General features: G+C 42.9%; 1 protein-coding gene across 3 annotated transcripts in view; it reads right to left on the bottom strand.

Annotated features, from left to right (window-relative positions):
* slc30a6 (solute carrier family 30 member 6) overlaps nucleotides 1-24,725 on the bottom strand; it is a 200,178-nt gene that overhangs the window by 127,239 nt on the left and 48,214 nt on the right. For all 3 annotated transcript variants that reach the window (XM_070888661.1, XM_070888660.1, XM_070888662.1), the window contains exons 3-4: nucleotides 23,341-23,427; nucleotides 20,492-20,576 (exon numbers count right to left, since the gene is read on the bottom strand). In XM_070888661.1, the coding sequence (XP_070744762.1) occupies nucleotides 20,492-20,576; nucleotides 23,341-23,427 (172 nt within the window). The remainder of the gene's footprint in view (nucleotides 1-20,491; nucleotides 20,577-23,340; nucleotides 23,428-24,725) is intronic.

Genomic DNA, 24,725 nt, shown 5'->3' on the forward strand with positions numbered 1-24,725 from the left:
AATATCAGGTCTTCAAAAAGGCTGTAGGTGCTGGGTCAATAGAAATTTTCAAGACTGAATGGATTTTTTTTATTGGGTAGGAGTATCGAGAGATATGGATCAAAGGTGGGTAAATGGAATCCAGGTACAGATCAGCCATGATTTAACTGATTGGCTGAACAGGCTCCAGGAGTTGAATGGCGTATTCCTGTTCCTCTGTTCCCAAGAGCCAACAGTCCATTCAAAATATAAAAGTTAGTGCAGTAGGAAGGCTGGAGTCTTTTTAAATATTAAAAAATAAATAGTTTGGAAAGATGGTTCCATATTGGTTGCATGTGATCTCACAACACTTGATAAAACTCAAAGCACCCTTAAAATATAATGCAGACTGCAGTACATTTTCACAGAATTTGACATTACAGTACAACAAATGTTATTTGTATAGCGCCTTTAATGTAGTAAAACATCCCAAGGCACTTCACAGCAGTGTTATAACAGATAAATTTGACACCGAGCCACATAAGTAGAAATTGCGGCAGATGACCAAAAGCTCGGTCGAAGAGGTAGGTTTTAAGGAACGTCTTAAAAGGAGGAAAGCAAGGTAGAGAGGTGGAGAGGTTTAGGGAGAGAGTTCCAAAGCTTAGGGCCTAGGCAGCTGAAGACACAGGCACCGCTGGTTGAGCTGTTACAATCAGGGATGCTCATGAGAGTAGAATTTGAGGAGTGCAGACATCTCATGGGATTAAGAGGCTGAAAGAGATTACAGAGATAGGAAGGGGCGAGTTCATGGAGGGATTTGTAAACAAGGCTGGGAATTTTGAAATCGAGGCATTGCTTAACCGGGAGCCAATGTAGGTCATGATCAAAGGGGTGATGAATCATCGGGACTTGGTCCGAGTTAGAACACGGACTGCCGAGTTTTGGATGACCTCAAGTTTATGTAGGGTAGAATGTGGGAGGCCAGCCAGGAGTGCGTTGGTGTAGTCAAATCTAGAGGTAACAAAGGACTAGATGAGGGTTTCAGCAGCAGATGAGCTGAAGCAGGGGCGAAGGCGGTCGATGTTACAGAGGTGGAAATAGGCGGTTTTAATTATGCCGCTGATGTGACTAAAAGCTCATTTCAGGGTCAAATAGGTTGCAAACAGTCTGGTTTAGCCTCAGATAGATCCAAGGGAGAGGGATGGAGGCTAGGAAATGCAGTTTGTGGTGGGGAGCAAAAACAATGGCTTCGGTCTTCCCAATATTTAATTGGAGAAAATTTCTACTCATCCAGTACTGGATGTCGGAAAAGCAGTCTGACAATTTAGAGACCGTGGAGGGGTCGAGCTGGGTGTCGTACAAGCACAATCTCAAAAATACAGGACTCATGGGCAGATAGGTATAGTATATACTTTTAAAAGGATCTCAGTGAAATTACAGTATTTTTTTTATATATGGGAGGCGGGGGGGGGGGGCGATGGAAACCTTCAAACGAGTGGAGGAAAAATAATTTTAAATTGTCATTAACTTAAATTGTTAATTACTGGAAAGAAGAAGCCTATAATATACAAAACATAAAACTGGAATGCCTGCACAACAAAAGGAATTCCCTTCATCTATTATTGTTATAATACTAATGTCACTGCACTAATTGTGTTAGTATTAATATCGGTGCAGTATCAAGTCTTGAAATTGGAAATGATCAAGAAATAAAACCATTAATTGGTTTCTGACACGAACATTGCAGTGGGTAACAGGGTATAAAATTAGCACACTGATGTTACCATTTATTACAAGTTATGACAAGATTATATATACAGCAGGCAATGTCAAGTCAAGGTACTTCTTGCCACTAATATATTGGTCGGTCAGTTATTGCATTTAATCTCTGAAGTGGCTGCAGTGTTAAATCGAGATTGCCGTCATCTCGAAGTGAGTTTCACGATAGCTTGCTGTAAGAATGACTGATGGTGACAAGAAAATGAAGTATGATACAAGACAAAAAAATATTTGTTCCAACATGCCAGTACAATTTGTACTGTTATACAATCTCCTTCCTTTATAAAATCTCCTGAGGGAGGTGAATTAGTACAGGTTAAAATACCTGTTATTCTAAAGACAATTAGACAGAAGAAACCACACCTCAGGACATTAATCTAACATTATTCAATGCAGTTTGCAGCACTCTACAAATTACAGTTCTATAATGGGAGGTCTGAAACTAGAACGCTCTATGTAGCATCTGAACATCTGTGCCAAACTTCAATCTCAATTACATTCAACCAACGATTTTGAAAATGCCCAGATCATTAAATCTCTTTTTAATTAGAGTCTAGTCCCCAAATATATTTTGGGAATGGGGACAGGAAGGAACAAAAAAATTAGGGCCTGGAGTTTCCGCTAGGCAACGCTGATTTTTCAGCGCAATTTTCCCGAATCTGACCAAACCACAGAAAAGATCGTGGAATTTCAAGCGCAAAATCGAGTTTCCGCGACCTTTTGCACTAATTTTAAAAACATGGCACTAGAAGCTGACTCCACCCACAAAACTGGCACGCCCTCGGATCGAATCAATCACCATTGGGAGTTTCTGCTAATTGCGACCATTTGTGGGCCTTCAAGGAGGCTCTTAAGGAACTGGTTCTTTTGGGCGCAAGAACACTAGTACGCACGTTTTAAAAGCTTCTGAATATAACTTTTATTTTAATGTACTAAGAAACTGACTATACTGTACAATATAACTAGTAAATCTGTATAGATTTTTAAAGTCATTTTCAGTTATTTAAAATCAGGTTACTCACAGGTGGTGGACTCGACACTAATTAAAAATGCTCATTTTTTGTGATGAACCCATTTTCTATTATATTAATCCATTTCATAAAGCAAAAACATTTTTTAAATTACATTCTAAAACGCTGTCGGATTGCGTTGTATCATGGCAGATTTCACGTTTGCCGATATACAAATGAGTTTGAACAGAAACTTTAGGAAACAAAAACACTCAAAGCCAGCACAATTTTGGCCGCAATTTGCGCCCAGATCGTCGATTGAGCCCAAAGTGGAAACTCTATCACATGTCTAGTTTTTCACGAGACTTGCCAATTTGGTACTAACTGTCTCTAGTCTTGCAATCACAGCTGAAGTTAAATAACATAGTTGTTACATTATCCATGTCTTTCAGCATTCTAAAGACAAAGATCATGTTCCCTTCTCAATCTTCTCTTCTCTGCTGACAGCAAGTCCAATATAATCATTCTATTCTGATAACTCGATGCTCAAGTGGTAGCATTTTTTTTTTCTTGGTCAGCAGGCATTTAACACAAGCAGCAACCCATCACCATGTTTAAGATTGTCCAATCCAAGAGACATCACTTGGGGAGAGTTACTGTTTGCCAATACAAAGTATATATTTTCTCCCCCTAGGACCATACCCCACTTTACCCAAATCCAGGAGACCTTTGTGTAGGTTGGAGGAGACATGGTTTACAGATTGTGCAGAGGGGCACTGCTGGAAGTTAATCAGCTAAAACAGCATCATTTTCCAGTACAGGGCACTGGTAAGCTTTCGGTTGCTCGTCCAGATTGGGCTCCCTGCCTAACAGGCACTGGCTTGCAGGGTTATCTGGAGCAGAGTGGGAGTATATATCCACATATAGACTGGGATAGTAATAGTGTAAAGGGCAGAGGGGGGCGGAAGAATTTCTGAAGTGTGATCAGGAGAACTTCCTTGATCAGTCCCTTTCCAACGAGGAAGGAGGCATTGTTGGATCTGATTCTGGGGAATGAAGTGCGTCAAGTAGACTAAGTAGGGAAGTGCGTCAAGTAGACTCAGTAGGGAAACAATTAGGGAACAGTGATCACAGTATCATAAGGTTTAGAGTAAAAATACTTAATTCGAGGAAAGCCAATTTCAGTGGGTTGAGACTGGATCTGGCCCGGGAAATTGGAATCTAAGAATGGCAGGCAAAACTGTAAAACAATGGGCTGCCTTTAAAGAGGAGCTGGTTCGGGTACAGTCGAGGTACATTTTCACAAGTGGGAAACGTAGGGCAACCAAAGCTAAAGCTCCCTGAATGGCGAAAGAGATAGAGAGCAAGATGAAGCAGAAAAAGATGTCAGGTTGAGAATACAAGTGAGAACCAGGCTGAATATAGAAAGTTCAGAGGGGAAATGAAAAACTAAGAGGGGCTAAGAGAGCATATGAGAACAGATTGGCAGCTAACATAAAAGGGAATCCAAAAGTCTTCCTTAGCCATATAAATAGTAAAGGGTAGTAAGGAGGGGTGGGGCCAATTAGGGATCAAAATGGAGACCTACGCATGGAGGTAGAGGGGATGGCTGAGGTATTAAATGAGTAACTTGCATCTGTCTTTACCAAGGAAGATGCTGCTGCCAAAGGCACAGTGAAAGGAGGTGGTACAGGTTGAACCTCTCTTATCCGGGACACCCTCGTCCAGGACCATTTCCAATCGGCGGGTGGTGCACGTGCAGAATGCGAACGTCAAAATCCTCTCTCACCAATATAATCTTTCTCCTCGATCGGCTGCCTCCTCCTCCTCGCCCTGCTGGAACTCCTGCAACCACAGTCCTCGGGCCAGCCGCTCCTCCCCACAACGCTCCCTCCAGAGGGTCGGGCCGACTCTCCGGGGCCAGTCGGCTCTTCTCGGCCCCCTACACACTGATTGTCAGTCCAGCCAATCAGTACACACACATACTTAAAGGCGCAGTCCAGCTAAACATGCGACCACCTATATCTGGCAAAATTCCTCGTTCAGGACAGGCCAGGTCCCAAGGGTGCCTGATAAGGAAGGTTCAACTTGTAGTTGAGATACTGGATGGGGAAAAAAAATTAATAAGGAGGAGGTATTCAAAAGGCTGACTGTACTTAAAGTAGATAAGTCACTAGGACTGGACGGGATGCATCCTAGGATGTTGAGGAAAGCAAAGGTGGAAATTGCAGAGGTACTGTCCATAATCTTCCAATCCTCCTTAGATACAGGGGTGGTGCCAGAGGACTGGAGAATTGCAAACGTTACACCCTTGTTCAAAAAAGGGTGAAAGGATAAACTCAGCAACCACAGGCGGGTCATAAACATAAGAAATAGGAGCAGGAGTAGGCCATTTGGCCCCTCGAGCCTGCTGCGCCATTTAATATCATGGCTGATCTGATCATGGATTCAGCTCTACTTCCCTGCTCGCTCCCCATAACCCTTTATTCACTTATCGCTCCAAAATCTGTCTATCTCCGCCTTAAATATATTCAATGACCCAGCCTCCACAGCTCTCTGAGGCAGAGAATTCCATAGATTTACAACCCTCATAAGAAATTTCTCCTCATCTCAGATTTAAATGGGCAGCCCCTTGTTCTGAGACTATGTCCCCTAGTTTTAGTTTCCCCTATGAGTGGAAATATCCTCTCTGCATCCACCTTGTTTAGCCCCCTCATTATCTTATATGTTTCAATAAGATCACCTCTCATTCTTCTGAATGTGTATAGGCCCAACCTATTCTCAAAGTCAACCCCCTCATATCCGGAATCAATCTAATGAACCTTCTCTGAACAGCTTCCAATGCAAGTATATCCTTCCTTAAATACGGAGACCAAAATTATACGCAGTACTCCAGGTGTGGCCTTACGAGTCAGCTTAACCTCAGCAGCGTGGAAACTTTTAGAAACGATAATCAGGGACAAAATTAGCAGTCACTTGAACAAGTATGAATTAATTAAGGAAAGCTAGCAAGGATCTGTTAAAAGCAAATCATGTTTAATCAACCTCATTTAGTTTTTTGATGAGGTAACAGAGGGTTGATGAGGGCAATGCAGGTATTTGAAAACGTGCCACATAAAAGGCTTGCCAGCAAAGTTGAAGCCCACGGAACAAAAGAGACAAGTGACAACATGGATTCAAAATTGGCTAAGTGACAGGAAACAGAGATTAATGGTGAAAGTTTTTTTTCCCGGACTGGAGGAAGGTATTCAGTGGTGTTCCCCAGGGATCGGTACTAGGACCACTGCTTTTCTTGATATACAGGTACAGCGTCAAAAATCCGGAAGCCACGAGGCCATTCCGGATTCTGTGTATTTCCAGACTTTGGAATGTCTTTGACGTCCCGAATCCGGAAACGCCAGAGTCCAGGTTTGTGTATTTCCAGACTTCGGAACGTCTTTCAGACGTCCCGAGTCGGGAAACACCTGGGCCAAGGTAGGTAGGGTAGGGTGGCCAACAGCGGCAGGGGTCGGCCCAAGGCAAGGCAAGACCGACCCGAAGATTCAAAAGTTACGCTGAATTCCCTTTTTACTCTCACTGGGTGTATAAAAGAAAAACAACTTCCAAGAGTGACATTCGGTTGTAAGTGCTGGGGGAGGTTCTTGCTCCCTCGTTTCGTACTCTTCAGCTACCCTCCTGAAAGTTGCCATCCCCCATCAGTGCCAAGACCATTGAGGTCTGCGCCCTGCGCAAACATTTTCTGGGAATCATGCAGCCGCGACTCCTTCAATCCCAGAACTCTGACACATCCAGTTCCTGAGCCGTGTCCTTACCGGCTCACTGTTTACGCCCTCGACTCCTGAAATCAACGTACTGGAAGCTCAGAACCGTATCTCCCTAAACTCCCCATCTCCCTGAAGCTGTCGGCCTCCAAGCTCGAACATTCCTAGAAAACTCCAAGAGCAGCTCCCTCTAGGTTTGATACCCATGCATCTGCTCCATTCATATTCCCTTCTATAAACTCGCGACTCTCTCAGGCTCTACTCTCGTTTCCCCACCACTGTGGTCAGTAGCCTGAACTGTCCCGGGCTCCAGCGCTCCTCTTTCAGCCTGTGACCCCCGCCGTTAGCCTCGGGTCCCTGGGATGCAGCAGTCTGACCTGGGAAGCCCAAGATCCTGCCTTTTTGACTGCAGCGCTTTCCATCCCACCATGGGGCTTTGACCTCTGACAGCGGCACGCTCTCAATGCCAGTGCCCGGAGTGAGCCCAAGCTTTGATTTCCCCCTCCCACATGCAGGTCTGAGGGGTGCAATCCCCCGGGCTCGGAGCCTCTCTCCACTCCCCAGGGACGCCACGTGCAGACTCTCCCCAGACCCCATCCAAGGCGGGGGTGAGGACAATCCATGACAGAGTAGTCTGGAATCCGAAAAAAGATTGTCCTGGTGTCTGGATTTCCGACGCTGAACCTGTATATTAATGACTTAGACTTAGGTATGCAAGGCACAATTTCAAAATTTGCAGATGACACAACACTTTGAAGTACAGTGAATAGTGAGGAGGATAGTGTTGGACTTCAAGACAGACAGGCTGCTGGAACGTGGCAGATGAAATTTAACGCAGAAAAGTGCAAAGTGATACATTTTGGGGGGGGGGGTCAATATAAACTAAAGGGTATAATTCTAAAGGGGGTGCATGAACAGAGGCACCTGGGGGTATATGTGCACAAATCATTGAAGGTGGCAGGGCAGCTTGAGAAAGCAGTTAAAAAAGCATATGGGATTCTGGGTTTCATAAAAAGAGGCAGAGTACAAAATCAAGGAAGTTATGATGAACCTTTATAAAACACTGGTTTGGCCTCAACTGGAGTATTGTATCCAATTCTGGACAGCACAGTTTGGGAAGGATGTGAAGGCCTTAGAGGGGGTGCAGAAAAGATTTTCACGAATGATTCCAGGGATGAGGGACTTGTGTTATGTGGATAGACTGGAGAAGCTGGGGTTGTTCTCCTTTGAGCAGAGAAGGTTGACAGCAGATTTGACAGAGGTGTTCAAAATCATGAGGGGTTTGGACGGAGTAGATAGAGAGAAACCGTTCCCATTGGCGGAAGGATCGAGAACTAGAGCACACAGGTTTAAGGTGATTGGCAAAAGAACCAAAGACAACACAAGGAAAAAATTTTTTATGCAGCGAGTGGTTAGGATCTGGAATGCACTGCCTAAAAGGGTGGTGGAGGCAGACTCAATCTTGGCTTTCAAAGGGGAATTGGATAAATACCTTAAGGAAAAAAATTTGCAGGGCTAGAGAAAGTGGGGAGTGGGACTAGCTGAAGTGCTCTTGGAGAGCCAGCATGGGCTAGATGGGCCGAATTTCCTTCTGCGCTGTAACCATTAAAACTGGCAAATGAGGATTTGAGCCTTCACGCGGTGGAACGCAGGCATCAGAAGATCCTCACAAGTGTCATGGTGAGCAGCACAATTCTACATAAAATGTGCCAGTGCAATGCCCCTGACCACAGCGGGATACACACAATGTGCCACTGAACAGTGGTTTCACTAGTTGGAAGTGCAGAGCGTCAGCAGTAGTTGCTTGCCTCTCTGTAACCCAATCGTGCTAGACAACAAGCAGTGGATATTAGTATTATTAGTAGTAGTGGTAATAGATAACAACCTCTATTCTAAATCTATATCTGTGAAGACAGAATGATGCCTCTTAGGACTATCCATTGTATGGCAACAGTAGGAAGCTATGCCAAATTCAATCATTTGTTTTGTTCAAGGAACATCTAATCATCAGTGTATAGTTAATTACCTAATTAAACTTATTATTTTTGTTTGAAGTACGTTCATCTGTTGATCCTGAAGTAGTTAGTTCTCTAAAAAGGAGAACCATCATGCCTTTATGAACTAACAGCTTTCCATAAGAACATATGGAATAAATATGTATCTGAGACTATGCTCCCTTTAAGAGACCATTAATTCCAATTCACTGAATATCCAAAGCATAACAAATTCTGTGCTAAAACAATTTTTTTTATACACCATCTCTCAATTCACTTCTCCCCCTTATACCACCAAGCTACACTACTCCTGACACCAAGCTGAAAAGCAACGTACTCAGGCACTCAATTATAACTACCAAGGGCTTCAGATTAGTATTCCAGTACCTCAATATGATATTGATTTGGTGATCCTTTATAATCTCTTTCAGTACATATTTCTAAGATCAAGACAAAAAATGCGCTCAAATCTTAACATTCCACACCAGAGATTTCATTAAACGTGAGGTATTGGGGAAAAACATTCAAGATTCAGTATAGAACAGACATTGTTGTAGGGGCTCTGAAAAGAACACTAATTATACAAAACAGAGTAGACTGCGAGGTAAAGGAGAGCACAATTCTAGGGACAAATATTGAGGATATTAGGTACTTATCCTCATTTTTGTGTTTTCATTTTGTGACTTTCAATTTAAATTCTTAAAAAAAAAACACCTTTAAAAGGACTATTAGGTGGAATCCCATTAAGACCAACACACCTGTGACATCTCTGGGGAGGGGTTCAGTACTTACCCCTAGAGTTTTCTACTCTTATTTTTAATGTATCTTCCACTAACAGTGTGGTATAATAACAACTCAGTTACTTGTTTATTGGACTAGATTTGGTTTACCTCAACCAAACAGGCAGAAAATAAATCACAGAGATTGTTTAAAACAATTATGATCAAAGTCCAATTCATAAAATATGTATTTCAACAAAGTAATCTAATCTGTAATGTTTCTATACTTGGGTATCAAAAAATTGTGTGTCAATGCCTTCATTAACTCTTTTCTCCCCAAATCCCATTTATCATTTTCTCTTCCCTCCCTGTAAGTCTCTCTATGCCATGTACCATCCTCCAGGAAAGCCACGTCATAAACAAATTGAGAAACCTCGTTGAAGGATCAATATTGTAGGATGAAAGGAAGAGCAAGGGAAGCAAGGAATTCCGCAGTGTTGAACTCTTGGGAAGGAACAAATTAGATTAGGAGATGGTACAATTAATGATTTCAACATAGTGAAGGTTCAGGGAGAGCACGAGTGTGTGTGTGTAGGATGGTATATTTAAAGTTTAGGAAATGCACTACATGACAAAGGGTGATCATCATCTGGGGTAACCCACACCCCTCCACTATTTCTTCTTTCTGGTGGGAATGCTCCATGTCTCTGAACTTCCCCCTGATCTGATGCATGGCAAAATCAAAACTCAGCAGGTGGAGGAAAAGTCTATATTTGGGGGAGGGGATGGGGAGTCAGAACATAATAGGAGCAGTCGGCCATTTGGCCCTTCGAGCCTGCTCCGCCATTTAATATCATGGCTGATCTGATCATGGACTCAGCTCCACTTCTCTGTCCGCTCCCCATAACCTTCATCTTTCAAAAATCTGTCTATCTCCACCTTAAATATATGAAATTACCCAGCCTCCACAGCTCTCTGGGGCAGAGAATTCCACAGATTCACAACCCTCAGAAGAAATTCCACTTCATCTCAGTTCTAAATGGGCGACCTCCTATTCTTAAACTATGCCCTCTAGTTCTAGAGTCCCCCACAAGTGGAAACATCCTCTCTGCATCTACCTTGTCAAGCCTCGTCAGTATCTTATGTTTCAATAGGATCACCTCTCATTCATCTAAACTCCAATGAGTCTAGGCCCAACCTACTCAACCTTTCTTCATAAGTCAACCCCTTCATCTCAGGAATCAACCTAGTGAATCTTCTCTGAACTGCCTCCAATGCAAGTATATCCCTCCTTAAATATGGAGACGAAAACGGAGCGCAGTACTCTAGGTGTGGTCTCACCAATACCCTGTACAGTTTGCAGCAGTATTTCCCTGCTTTTATACTCCATCACACTTGCAATAAACGCCAACATTCCATTTGCCTTCCTGATTACTTGCTGTACCTGCATGCTAATTTTTTTGTGTTTTATGCACAAGGATCCCCAGGTCCCTCTGTACTGCAGCATTTTGTAATCTCTCCTTTTAAATAATAATTTGCTTTTTTATTTTTCCTGCCAAAGTGGATAACCTCACAATTTTCCACATTATACTCCATCTGCCAAATGTTTACCCACTCACTTAGCCTGTATGTCCTTTTGCAGATTCTGTGTGCCCTCCTCGCAACTTGCTTTCCCACCCATCTTTGTATCATCAGCAAACTTGGCTATGTTACACTCGGTCCCTTCATCCAAGTCTTCAATATAGATTGTAAATAGTTGGGGTCCCAGCACTGATCCCTGCGGCACCTCACTTGTTACTGATTGCCAACCAGAGAATGAACCATTTATCCCGACTCTCTGTTTTCTGTTAGCATCCATGCTAATACATTACCCCCAACCCAATGAACTTTTATCTCGTGCGGTAACCTTTTATGTAGCACCTTGTCAAATGCTTTCTGGAAGTCCAAATACACCACATCCACTGGTTCCCCTTTATCCATCCTGTTCGTTACATCCTCAAGAGATTTGAGACACAAAAGAAATGATGGGCCACTCGAGTTTCCCCCCAATATCAACATAAAAGTGTGTTTAAGACACAAGCATTTGACTTGTAACTGTTCAATTTTGCTTTTATTTAAAAAAAAACACAGGATTTGTCGATCCAAATAAATACATTTTATTCAGAATATACAAATGCTCTAATTTGAGTCGCTTTTAAGTCTGCTCTAAATGGGGTAAGGGCAACAATAGCTTAGAACAAATGCTGTGATTAATACTTCATAATTAAAGATGTACCTGTGATAAGATGACTTAACACTGCCACATGCTGCTGTTTGGGAGCAATCATTTCCAGACTACACTTTTTCATTTCGTAGAAACCAACATTTAAAGACTTCAATCCAATGTAGTCCCCCAAAATCAAACACTGAAAATAACTTTCAAAATTTACATATTTCAAATGAATAAAAATGGACTTTAATTATTTAAAACAAAAATTAAATTTGAAAAATAAATTTACATATTTTAAAGGGTCTAAAAATAAACTGACTATTTTAAATGTTTAAATTATTATTTTTTTAATGTATTTTTCTGTACTTTCAAAGTCTCACCATCACTGTAAAAGTCTTTACAGCCTTATACCTGCTTTTATCAGTTGTAAGAATTTGAAGGACATTCGCTAGGCAGGAGCCCAGCAATAGCCCAACTCTCCGCCCTCGGAGGCCCTTTAGTTTTGGAAGGGTGCGATCTGTCAAGAGAATTTTTGACAGATCACAAGTGCCGGGTTTAGGCACATGCGCTTCGCATACCTAAACCTGAAACTTGGAGACCCCACGAGCGCGCGCGCGCACCTCGTACGTACCTGTGGGGAGCACGATTTCAGGCAAATTTTAAAGGCAAATAATAGATCCTGGTAAAATGCTTTGGAACAGATCTCCTTTACCATGGCTCTATCTAGGACACAATATTGCCAATGACTGCAAAGCAAATATTGTATAATAAATAGTTTGGCAGCAAGATCAAATCGAGCAGTTCAGCTGATGTCGAGAGGCAAGTCGATGTGTTTTTGAACAGCAGAAATCATATCAATTTACTGCCAGCATTAGTTATTCTTTTTTGCATACAATTTTTGATTTATAAAAAAAAACTTAAGCAATAAAAGCAAATTAAAAGATTATAGTAATGCAAGAGATGCAAGCTATTTATCAGCTCAAACATCACTATGTAGCACTGAAGGAATTTTGCAAATGCTGATTGCAAGGAATCACTGTATACTATAACCGGATACAATTCCTGTTTAGGTCCGTACTCTGCTAGAGTGCATTATTGCTGTTTATCATTCTTGTCCTTGATTAATATTCACCTATATGTTAATATGACTGTTATAAAAGTTTAATTTAAAAATGCAACAAAAAATGTTACAAATGTTCATTTTTTGCATTTGGCAAGGTTAACATTTATTGCCCATCTCTAATCACCCTCAATTGGCTTGATAGGCCACTTCAGAGGGCACGTTGGTATGGGATTGGAGTCGCATATAGGCTAAACTGGGTTAGGACAGCAGGTTTCCTTCCCTACAGGATATTAGTGAACCAGTTAAGTTTTATAACAATCCAACATCTACATCGTACTGGTACTATTTTTATTAAATTGAAATCAAAAACACAAATTGCTATGGTGGGATTTGAATTTACGATTATTAGTCCAGGCCTCTGGATTATTAATCCAGGAACATTACTACAGTACTGTATTCTGAATAAGAAGGTAGATATGAATATTAAGTTTTCTGTTCTTTACCTTTGGACAGTTCAACCCTGTGACATACAATGAATGCTACATGAGACAGAAATAATTAGTGACAAGTGCATATATTAGCAAAGGACCGTCCTTTTATAACCACTAAATACTACAGATGAAAACCAAACTATTCTGTAAAGGACTAGTTCCCACTTTTATTCTCTCCAAAAGTAGTTAACTATTGGAACTTCAAAGGAGGGAACAACAAAATAGTTATTTTTCAGAAAAGAATTCAATAAAAATGGAAGGAAAAACACATACCTGGCAATGCAGGCTTCATACTAGATGTACGTTAAACAAATCTAACAAGTTTCCTCTACCAGGATCATCTTTCTCCTATTAAATTCCTTTCCCTTGCTAGATAATCCTACCTCTCCAAATGTTGGCCTCAAGTTTCGAGCCGTGCCTAAAACGGACACCCACGCCAGTTTTCTGCGCTCAAAAGCGCATCAAAAACTTACTGAACAGTTCTCGGTCTCCCAGCAGCATGCTTCCAGCTCGGCGCGGCACGCAGAGTTCAGCGGGGGGCGTGCTCAAAGCGTCACGCCGATTTTGAGAGTGCGGGGGGGGCAGGGCTAGCTCACAGCAGAAGACGTCGTGCCGGCAGCCCTGCACATGCGTTGGAGCGTGCGCGTATGCGCAGTGAGACACAAACATTGGCACTCGGCCATTTTTAAAGGTACAGGAGGAAAAGTGCTGATTTGTTTTGTGGAGCTGTGGAAAGGCTTGGGAGTGAATCTTGGTGATTTTTTGTGCCTGAAGGAGTGCTTTTACTGTTGAAAAAAATCATCTGCTGGGTCTGCTGAAATCAGTGAGTACTGCTTTTTGCTGCTAAACTTCCAGAACAAGTGCTGCATAGGTGCATGCAAAATAAGGACTGTATGTTTTGAAAAATCAGTGTCAATTCAATACAGCAATGGAACAGCGTCCACCAAGAACAAAGAATTTCTTGCATGAGGAAGGGGAGATATTAGTTAACGTCATTGAGCAGAGATGGCAGGAGCTGGATACCAGCAACACAGAGGTCGCATAAAAGTGCCACCCAAAGAAATGAAGAAACGCTGGAACCAAGTTGCAGAAGATTACTGCGCAGTGGTGCATACCAAGAGATCTGGAAGCCAGTGTAAAAAGAAATGGCACGACCTTGGTCAAGTAGTTAGTGTAAGTAATTGTTGTGTTCGTAACACAGATGAGACTGCACACAGGGAGGTTAAAGTAACAGTGACCTCAGTCTTTATTAAATCACTCCAGAGTGAGGAACAGGCCTTGGGGGTCAGCTTATATACAGTGCTCCCAAGGGATGCTGGGATCCCTTGGGACTTCAGGGGATGCTCTCCCTGGTGGCGGAACATGGGAGTGCATGCTTTACAGATACACAACAGTAATATTTTCATTTTTTAATGTAAACGTAATGGTAAATGTGACTAACTGTATGTCCCACCCTGCAGAAAGACGCACTCTGTAAAAAGTTATATTTTAATCTTTGCAGAAGAAATTGGCCCACAACAAAAAGGAAAGAATTTGAACAGGAGGAGACCCACCAAATCTGCATCCACTGACATCCTTGGAACAGAGGGTAGCTGCTATGATGAGTGGTACATGGAGAAAAGCAATCGGTACAGCACAAGCTGGGCCCACACGCGAGGAAGAGGGCAAGTCCCGAAAATGCATCGTGGCCCGCTAAATCAACCTGCTGCCTAGCCTGCTATGTGCGAGAGTACTCATGCCACCCATCCTGCTCCCTCCTCTGCTGCTAAACATTTGACTGTTCGGATATATTTTGCAGATGATGATGATGATGGCAACCCTGAAGATCCTGAACAAGAACCAGAAGAGGACGATCCAGACTGGCTGAAGGTGGCAATGACTGAAATGTCTTCAGAGGAGACCTTCCAAATTAATATTTATGAGCCCACATTAACGGGCATCAGAGTTTCAACCCCTTGCATAGGTTCTGGTTCCATCTTCCATAGTTTTGGGTTGCGGGTCCCAGTGCTGCTGGTGATATAATGGAGCAGTTTACACCCCTTGACCCACCATCCCAGCCCATGGCTCGCACTCGAGTGGTGCGGATGCAAGACCCAGGGCCGCACCATCCCAGCCCGCGCCTCCCACTCTAGTGCTGCCATTTGGAACACCGAGCATCCCACCATCCCAGCCAGTGTAGTGGTGCCACGAGGCAGACCCAGGCAGAGGAGGAGGAGATTGGACACATGCTCTCCTGAGATGCAGCATGCAACAGATGCGGCTCAGGTTGTGGCATTGGGTATGGAGACCAATGAGCTTACACAATCAACTCGTCGGCAACGTCAGTGCAGTGAAGAGGTGACGGTACTGACGGGAGAAATAGCAGTAATGACACGGTAAATGAGGGAGGGAATGTCCGAGGGAGTGCAATCAACGGCATAGACCGTCAAGGAAGGCATGCAAGTGACGGCCCAAGCCATCAGGGAGATAGCTGCTGCAATAAGAGCACATAGCCCGGCCAATCAAATGACACCCCCATGAAGAAGTGAACATGTGGATGAGACATGGTTGCAGCCTTTCTTTGCTGCTTTTGTTCTTGTTCTTGATGTAACTGTAGTAACGTTTTTCAAATTGAAATAGTTTTGTAAGTTTTGTAACTTTACAACTTAAGTGATCTGAGGGTTTTTAAGTGATCTTAAAGAATCATATTAAAAAGTAAAGTTTGATACAACAAATATTTTATTACACTAACGTTAACTTTTCAATACAATATTTTTTCATTAAAACTGAATCATGTTCCATTAACACAACACAACAGAAACAATTCCAAAAAATAAACTTGTCCATGCGCAACAGTTGTCGTTGAGCCCTCAGGCATCAGTAATTGAAGTGTTCACGGATGAGTTGCTGGCACAGGGCTCGAGCAATCGTTTAAGGAGCACGATGGACGACCCTCCTTCGACCTCGTGCTCCAGCATCAGGCACTTGCATGCTTTCCTGATCGTCGTCATCATTCTCATCCTGCTCTTCCAAATTACTATCATCAGGCACTGGCCCCTCATGTGGGTCTTCTGGTTCCACTACCAGCTCCTGCTGCCTCAAGATGGCTAAGTTATGCAGCATGCAGCACATAACAGTGAAGTGACCGACAATCTGAGGAGAGTATTGCAAGTGGCATCCGGAATGATTCAGGCATCGGACACACTGTTTCAAGATGCCAATGGTCCTCTCTATAATGCTGCGCGTCGCAATGTGCGCCATGTCGTATTGTGCACCATGTCGTATTGATGGTCAACTTCCGTCCGTGTTACGCGTAGGGGCGTCATGAGCCAGGTGGCCAGGCTGTACCCTTTGTCTCCCAGTAGCCAGCTCTGTCCTTCTGGCTGCTGCTCAAACATGTCAGATATAACGCTGTCGCGTAGGATGAACGCATCATTGGTGCTGCCAGGGTATCTCGCATCGAATGACATGATGCACTGCTTGTCGTCACACGAGCTGCAAATTAATGGAGTGGAAACCTTTTCTATTCTTGTACTGCTCGGAATCTTCCACAGGTGCTCGCAAGGTGATGTGGGTACAATCAATGCAGCCCTGTACCTTTGGGGAACCAGCAATCCTGAAGAAGCCCACAGCCCTGTCATGCATTGCTTGTGCAGTCATTGGGAACTTGAAGTAATTCCTCCGCGCATACAATGCAGCCGTGACCTGGTAAACGCAGGCATGTATTGCACGTTGAGAGATGGCGCACACATCTCCAGTTGTAGCTTGATCCCGAGGCATAGAAGGCAAGTGCAGCTGTTACTTTCACTTCAACAGACAAGGCAGTTGGCGTTCTGCTTCTGGGCTACAAATCTGCTCGCAGCATATCACAGATCTCAACGACAACTTCTCTGAGGAAACGCAGCCGTTTGACACAATCAGCCTCGCTCATGTCCAGGTACGAACGCCTGACTCGATATTGCCGACGTGGGTAAGGCCTCCTGCCCATCAGCCTACGGGCTATGGCGTTCCTGGTGCGGTGAGCTCTAATCAATTCTCCCTATGCAGCGAATTGATGGTGAACCATTGCATAATCCGTGGTGTTGATAATGCAGCACCCATACTTGAATTACAAATTTAACTTTTAAACTGGCTGGCTCTCCCTCCTGGTGCTTTGTACGGCTCCCCTGTCTCCTGGCCAAACGGCCTTTAGCCTATAAAAATAACTTCACAGCTGTGGAGGCTGCTGCGTTGCCTGTGTGCGTGGCCCCAACCGTGTCCCTCCCCTTTCTCCTGGCCGAACGGCCTGAAGCTTCGAAGCTCGAAGGCTGCTGCTGCCATCTCTGTGGGTGGCCTGACGCCGCCCGTCCCCTGGCCGAATGGCCTGAAGCTCCGCAGCTCGAAGGCTGCTGCTGCCATCTCTGTGGGTGGCCTGACGCCGCCCGTCCCCTGGCCGAATGGCCTGAAGCTCCGCAGCTCGAAGGCTGCTGCTGCCGTCGTTGGGCTGCCGTCGCTGGTCTGACGCCGCCCCTGTGCCCTGGCCGAACGGCCTGAAGCTCTGTAGCTCGAAGGCTGCTGCTGCCATCGTTGGACTGACGCTACCCCACTCTCCTGGATGAACAGCCTGAAGCTTCGCAGCTCAAAGGCTGCTGCTGCTTCACACAGGTAGGAAAATTCAATGTATTTTTTATTTGCTTTATTTATCATTTATTATTCAGGATGGCTCTTTGGCCCCAAGTTTCCACACGATAAAAAACGGGTCCCCGTCCGAGCTGGGCGCCCGTTTTTCGTGCCGAAAACGGCACCGGAAAAAAACCGGGCGATTCTGGAGCGCCCTGCAGCTCCATGTCTGCTTGGCACTCGCCCCGATTTTCTAAGTGGGAGGGGGCGGGTACCATTTAAATTAGTTTTTGTCCTGCCGGCAACCCTGCGCGTGCGCGTTGGAGCGTTCGCGCACGCGCAGTGTGAAGGAAACATTGGCACTTGCCATTTTTGTAGTTCTTTGTAGCTGTTTAATTTTTGAACATTTTTTAATAAAAGCACATTGCCATCAGCACATCAGCACGGAGGCTTCTTGCAGCAGTGAGAAGGCTGCAGGATGCCTCAGAAAGTTGAGGCAGTCGTTTCCCGACGGCCTCCCCCCACTGCCGTCGGGAAATGGCTGCTGAACTTGTGAGGCTTCCTGCAGCCTTCCCACTGTCTCCTTCCCCCCCCCCCGCCGTCTGGAACGGCTTCCTCCCCCCCCCCCGCGGGAACGAACGGCTGCCTCCTCCCCCCCCCCCCCCCCCCCCGGGGAACGAACGGCTGCCCTCTCCCTCTCTCCTCCACCCCCCCACCCCCGGAACGAACGGCTGCCTCAACTTGTGAGGCTTCCTGCAGAATTCTCCCTGCCTGAAGCACTTTCACACAGGTAGGAAGATGGTTTATTTAATCTTTTCTTTGCTTATAAATGTTTATTCAGGTTGGATTTATTTGTATAATATTTGTATAAGTATAAATAAGGATTTATTATGGAATTTAATGACTTCCCTTCGCCCCCCCCCCTCCCCCCCCACCTCGTTCTGGACGCCTAATTTGTAACCTGCGCCTGATTTTTTAATGTGTAGACAAGGTTTTTTCAGTTCTACAAAAATCTTCACTTGCTCCATTCTAAGTTAGTTTGGAGTACGTTTTCACTGTGGAAACTTTGAAATCAGACGTCAGTGGCCGGACACGCCCCCTTTTGAAGAAAAAATTGTGTTCCAAAGTGAAACTGTTCTAACTGACTAGAACTGCAGAAAAAAAAAAATGTGGAGAATTGCGATTTCTAAGATAGTCCGTTCTCCACCAGTTGCTCCTAAAAATCAGGCGCAAATCATGTGGAAACTTGGGCCCATAATTTGTATAAGTGAGACTGTTGAATGCTTGTAAAATGTAATTACTTCCCTTCCCCCCCTTCCCCCCCCTCCCCCCATCTCTCGTTCTCTACGCCGGATTTGTAACCTACGCCTGATTTGCAAGTGTAGGCAAGGTTTTTTTGAGCGTACAAAAATCTACACTTACTCCATTCTAAGTTAGTTTGGAGTAAGTTTTCGCTGCCTAAACTTGCAAAACAGGCGTAAGTGGCTGGGCACGCCCCCTTTTGAAAAAAAATCTGTTCTAAAATGAAAATGTTCTAACTCACTAGAACTGGAGCAAATTAAATGCTAAGAATTGCAATTTCAAGATACTCCATTCTAAACTAGTTGCTCCAAAAAAATAGGAGCAACTCGAGCCGAAACTTGACCCCATTAAGTGTGGGGTTGCAAAATCAAAGGCTGTCACAACATTCTTGAATTAACAGAAGCCCTTTCATGGGCAGTTCTCTGGTTATCAAAATGTCAAGTCAAGAGTATGCAATACCACAGACTCATGCAATACTACTATTCTAAAGTAGAAATTCAGGATTACATTTCATTGTCACCTGGATTTCTAGCAAATGAAAATATTGTAGCACTCATTTTCTTTTATTATTCAGAATCTCCACATTTCAACTCATTTCACCATCATTCATGCACATCCAGAACTACATTTTTAAGAACCTGCATTTGGGGTAACTTTTTAATGCAACTTATACTTTGCCATAAAAATGCATTCAAAGGAACAGATAATAAAGAGCAGGTCTCATGAAGGAAAACATTTATTAAAAGTTAAAAATCGCAATTACAAGACCAGAAACACGTCTTAATTTCCTGCTGTGCCTGAAAATCTGGAAGCAATATTGAGACCCCTTCAAACAAGCAGAATTGGAGGACACTCGCATAGGAGTTTGGGGGAGGGGGGGGGCAGTTTTATGGGCGGAGATTTGTTTGGCCAGCAGGTTTGATGGAGGACATAAAAGAACAAGGAGACTTGGGCATATTTTAGTTACACGTGCAACACTCGTGCTCAAAAATTTTAAGCCATGTAATTGGTTTGCACCCAGTTACAGGGTGTTATAATGAAAAATGGCATGTAACCATCACATGGTAATTATACCTTCTTACCAGTGTGGTGCGGTTGTCTTACATTGGCATCTCCCAGATCCTCAGTCCATAGAGAAACTCTTGTGCTTTAACCAACTGTACTTTTGTGCTTCCCAAATTGCCACAAGTTACTGAAACCGTACCTTACTAAAGCTGGTGAAGATGCTCTCAAAAGCTAAAGGAGTTCAGATTAACTCATAAGAGTGATCTTAGATACAAGAGAAAAAGTCTAGATTAAGAAGGATAGAAAAGACCCAAAAACCCAACAGTGGTATCGCGCCGTACAGATCTGGATGAACCTATATTCATTCCTCAGTCTGTTTTGAGTCACTGTGCTCAGTCAAATGTAGCAATGGGTTAGTACAATTAGTCTAGCCTCAGAGCGAGGGAAAGAAAAAAAAGATCAGCTTTCTTCTGGTGAAAGCTATCCAATGACATTTGTGGAACAGAGCATGTGCATTTGGACAATTTTATCAAGCTAGGCTGATGTAGACAACCTCACCTTGCTTGAAAAATAAGCTCACGTGAAGATGATTGGCCAATTGGGTGAGATATACACACACATTTTAGTGACTGTTTTCCAAATCAACTGCAAAATTCAGTGAATACAAAAAGCTCTTACCTACCCATACTATTTGTAGAGCTGCACCACATCAGTAGAAAGCCAGTGCAAATCAAGTTCAATAATCCAAACAGCAAGATCCTCCAGGACTGTGGAGTAGAAACAATGCATTCAACATAATTGAAACATTCATCACAACATATTGCATTAATTTTGCTCCTTCTGTCATTTTTAATTAACAAAAGTAATTGCACTGCTCAATAAAAATGTGGACTGCAACAGTTGAGAATCAACATGCTGTTCAGACAACCAGCATATACACTGGATATGGGTGAGCAGAGCCCGATTTGCAATAAAGCAAGCACAAATGCATTTTCTGAACTTTTCAGCTTTATGAGCTGGACAACTGATGTGCATGCTGGCTGAAAGCATAGGTGTTTATTTAGCATGACACTATGTCTGCGCATTTAGCCAACAAAGTTGGGGAGGGCGAAGAAATAAGTTGCTCTACTTGACTTCTCTCTCCTGCTAGTCAATTGCTAAGCACGACTGGCAGCAACGCAAATCATCTCATGGTCCTGATTTCAAATACATCATCCACGCAAATGAATTGGTACAATACAATTTGAAAACCAGGGAGGCACACACCAAGTTAACATAAACAACAGAATTCCAAGGGTTGGGCCCATTGATTGGTGTGCCAACATGCAGTGCTATGGAGCAGTAAGACGTGGATTCATGCCTGCATGACCAACTTCACTAGTTCAACCCATGCAGTCAGGAAGAAATGGCAAGTGGAGCCTAGGAGTTTGTCCATGGGGTGAAAACAGAAAGCTAGACAGACGAGTCATTCAAGGCCATTGCAACTCAAAGCGTTCAGCAGGAGCACAGCATTGGCAGCCTTTAAACAAATGGCAAATAAACAGCAGAAATACACTGTGCATGACGAAGTGTAAGAGGACAACTCTCAGTTTGAGTTTAGGTCAAATGGGAAGTCTCACCACACCTACTGCTGGTGATGAAAATGTCAAGCAAATGCACACAGGTGATGTCAGCAAAGGAGATAACTCGAGCGTATCTATCAGCCAACACTGACAGGACAGGAGTGTGGCTCATTTCTAGACTCATTACAAAAAGAGACACTTAATTTACACCTATATTTAGTCATTTGCAGAAATTCAACAAGGTCTGCATTATTTTTCCTTTAAAACAAAAAATGATGTTTCTCTCTTCTGCCCTCCAACCACCAAATCTAGAAACAAAATACACATATCCGTTTTGCTGATGGCACCTAAATGCGTTGGGAATTGGCAGGGAGAAGGGAAATCATTCAGAGGTCAGCACTGCTCATCTGCTGCTTGGCATTAGCTAAGGCCCGAGCACAGGTCTGGTGCCTACCCTCCGAGTCATAGGATGTGCGCAGCCTAGGGAATTAATAAAAGTATTTTTTTTTAAACCTTGTAATCAATTGAAATGTTTTGATTGTGGCTTATGTTAGGATTGTTTGTTTTTTTCCCTACTTTGCCCACAAACCAAGGAATTTTAAGTTAATCAGCTTTATGAAACAAATTCTTAAAGATTTTGAAAACTGAAAGTATGCGAGAAAATGCAAACGGTGCATCCTCAGTTTGCTGTTTCTCAATTACTGACACACTATACAGGGAATTGTTATGCAATGAAATATTGTTAATTATGGTCCAATAAACCTTCAGTGATGCATCACAAATATATGTAAAACCCTATGGGCCAGAAATTCGCCACCGTAACGATTGATTTGGAGCTGAAAAGTTTATTTAGCTCCAAAAAAAAAACCTAAGGCCATTTTGCTAATTTCACCAGCGGTGTAACGCCATCCTTAAAAAAAAAATAAAAGGGACGATTTTTGTGAGAACCTTTTTTGTGACGTCACTGGGGGGTCAAACTCAATATTAACGCTGTTTTTGAGAGTTTCCCCAATAAAGATATTTTTAAGGACAGTGCTAGATACCATTTTTTAAAAGCTTGCCTTACCAAGTCGAGTCTGATCGAAATCGGCATTAACGGGGCCATCTTGGTAAATGGAGCTAAAAGCTAAAGCTTTTGGAGGGAACAAAACCTATATTTTATATAAAAACGACTTAAAAATGTTTACAGCACTTCCTACAAATGCATCTCCAGCATTCTAGATAGTGCAGTTAGTTAATCGTGACCTGTATCTGATTATTAATTGATCCATTAGTCAACCATTATAACTGCTGCAGCAAATTAATTCAAAAGGTATAACCAATATACAAAGGTCATTTAGAAATAGTAAAACACAACTGAAAGTTTTGGAGACGGGATGTGAACAGTTCGGTGGTGGCTGAAATCTCCGACATCCACAATCGGGTCAGTGGGAATCCTTCCAACTCGAGGTTTTGTGAACAAATCCCTCCTGTTTAATTCAGGCTACTATAGCTGTTATTAGTTTAAGGAGCTGGGGCGAAATGCAAATAGAAAATGCAATTTAAAGATATGTTAAGATTTCCGAGAGCTCTGTCTTTTTGTAAACAAACTCGCCGAGTTGCAATTGTGCCTCGTTTTTCATTGAGCAACGTTACCCTGGAAACCCAAATGCTGCGAGTGTTGGGAATGCGCAGAACGGGTGTTATTTTTAAGGCGAAAAATTTTAGTTCCGTCCTTAAAAACTGAAATATTTTAAAGCTACGCCAAAATGTTTACATTACCAGATTGCCTCAAATAGGTTACAACCCAGTACCTCATTCCAAATTACCCAGTAACCTATATGCATCCTTCAGAAAATTTTTTAAAAGTTCTCTTTTTGACTGACATTTGATTAACAAAAAATTGGCATACTCTCTGGTTACACAAGAGATAAACATTTCTAAAACATGACTGAATTTCTTGTAGGTGCAAGTTTTGTATAGCACTTACCCGCCTGTCAGCTGCCACCAGTAGGAACTCTTGTGTAAACCTTCCACCTAGAGATCTGTGAGTCTTGCGGAAAGGATGGATGGTTCCCTTTAAAAAAAAATGCAATTTTAAGCTTCAAATATTTACCCATATTTCCCAACCGGAAAACACTACGGACTTCAGCACATAATCTAGGCTGACACTTCACTGCAGCACTAAGGATGTGCTGCATTGTCAGAGGTGCTGGCTTTCATACATGATGTCAAACTGGGGCCCATCTACTATAAGACCAAAAGATCACATGGTATTATTCAAAGAGCAGGGATCCCTGACATTTCTGCCTCAACCAACACCAACAGATTAACCTATTATATACATGAACCTCTCTGAAATCTACATCATCTCAAACTGATATGGTATGGAAGAAAAACAATGTTGTTAATTACTGATTGCTAGCCCAGCTATTGAGACTACTCTGTATCCCTGATAGAAGTTAACCCCTTGTGCAACAAATATAACCATTTCAAAAATCATACTGGGGTAAAGTTTCCTCTAGTTTGCACTTGTTTCTTCAGTGCAATCGGCCGAACCAGCACAAAAGATCGGGAAATTTTAAATGTAAGTTACATCAAGCGTAAATCGAGTTTCTGCAATCTTTAATGTTGATTTAAAAATCATTTCTCCACAAGATCGAAATGAGATTGGAGAGTTTCTCCTGATTGCGCCCGTTCAAGGAGGGTTTTCAAATTCAGCTCATTATTTTACACGCTAGTAGGCACATTTTTAAAGTTTTTACATATCAAAAAATATTTAATTTACTAAGGAGCTGACTAGTCATTTTCAGTAATTTAAAATCAGGTTACTCACAGGTGGAGAATTAGACACTTATTAAAAATGCTTATTTTTGTGATTAAACCCATTTTCAGCTGCATTAGGTGACCAATGTTCATTTAAATACATCATTTAACGCAAAAAAACTACTATGTTTTATTACGCTGGTTCATGGAAGATTTTAAGTTTGTGCTTTTGCAAATTCATTTTATCAGGAACTTGAACTGTAACCTAGCCAGCACAATTTCAAGCGCAATTTGAGCCCAATGGCCCATTAGCGCCCAAAGCGGAAACTTTACCCCATTATAACTTACGGCAAAATTCTGTTGCAAACCAACTAGGCAAATCTCTCAAAATGTATAATGTCCCGTACATAAATCTTCTTAATGCAGGTCACTAACTAGGTAAAAATGTCTTGCAAGAGATGAATTACCAGATGAAACTCTTATAGTGAGAAACTGCTTCTGGAAGTCAGAAGCTGAACTCCGAAAGGGTGCAACTCTCCAGCTAGACATACTAGAAGTTCATCTGTTGAGTTCAAATCAAGACATGCAACTCCTGGGATTTCAGGAATA

The sequence above is a fragment of the Pristiophorus japonicus genome, chromosome 9, assembly GCF_044704955.1.
Source record: "Pristiophorus japonicus isolate sPriJap1 chromosome 9, sPriJap1.hap1, whole genome shotgun sequence".
In the NCBI taxonomy this organism is placed as follows: domain Eukaryota; kingdom Metazoa; phylum Chordata; class Chondrichthyes; family Pristiophoridae; genus Pristiophorus; species Pristiophorus japonicus.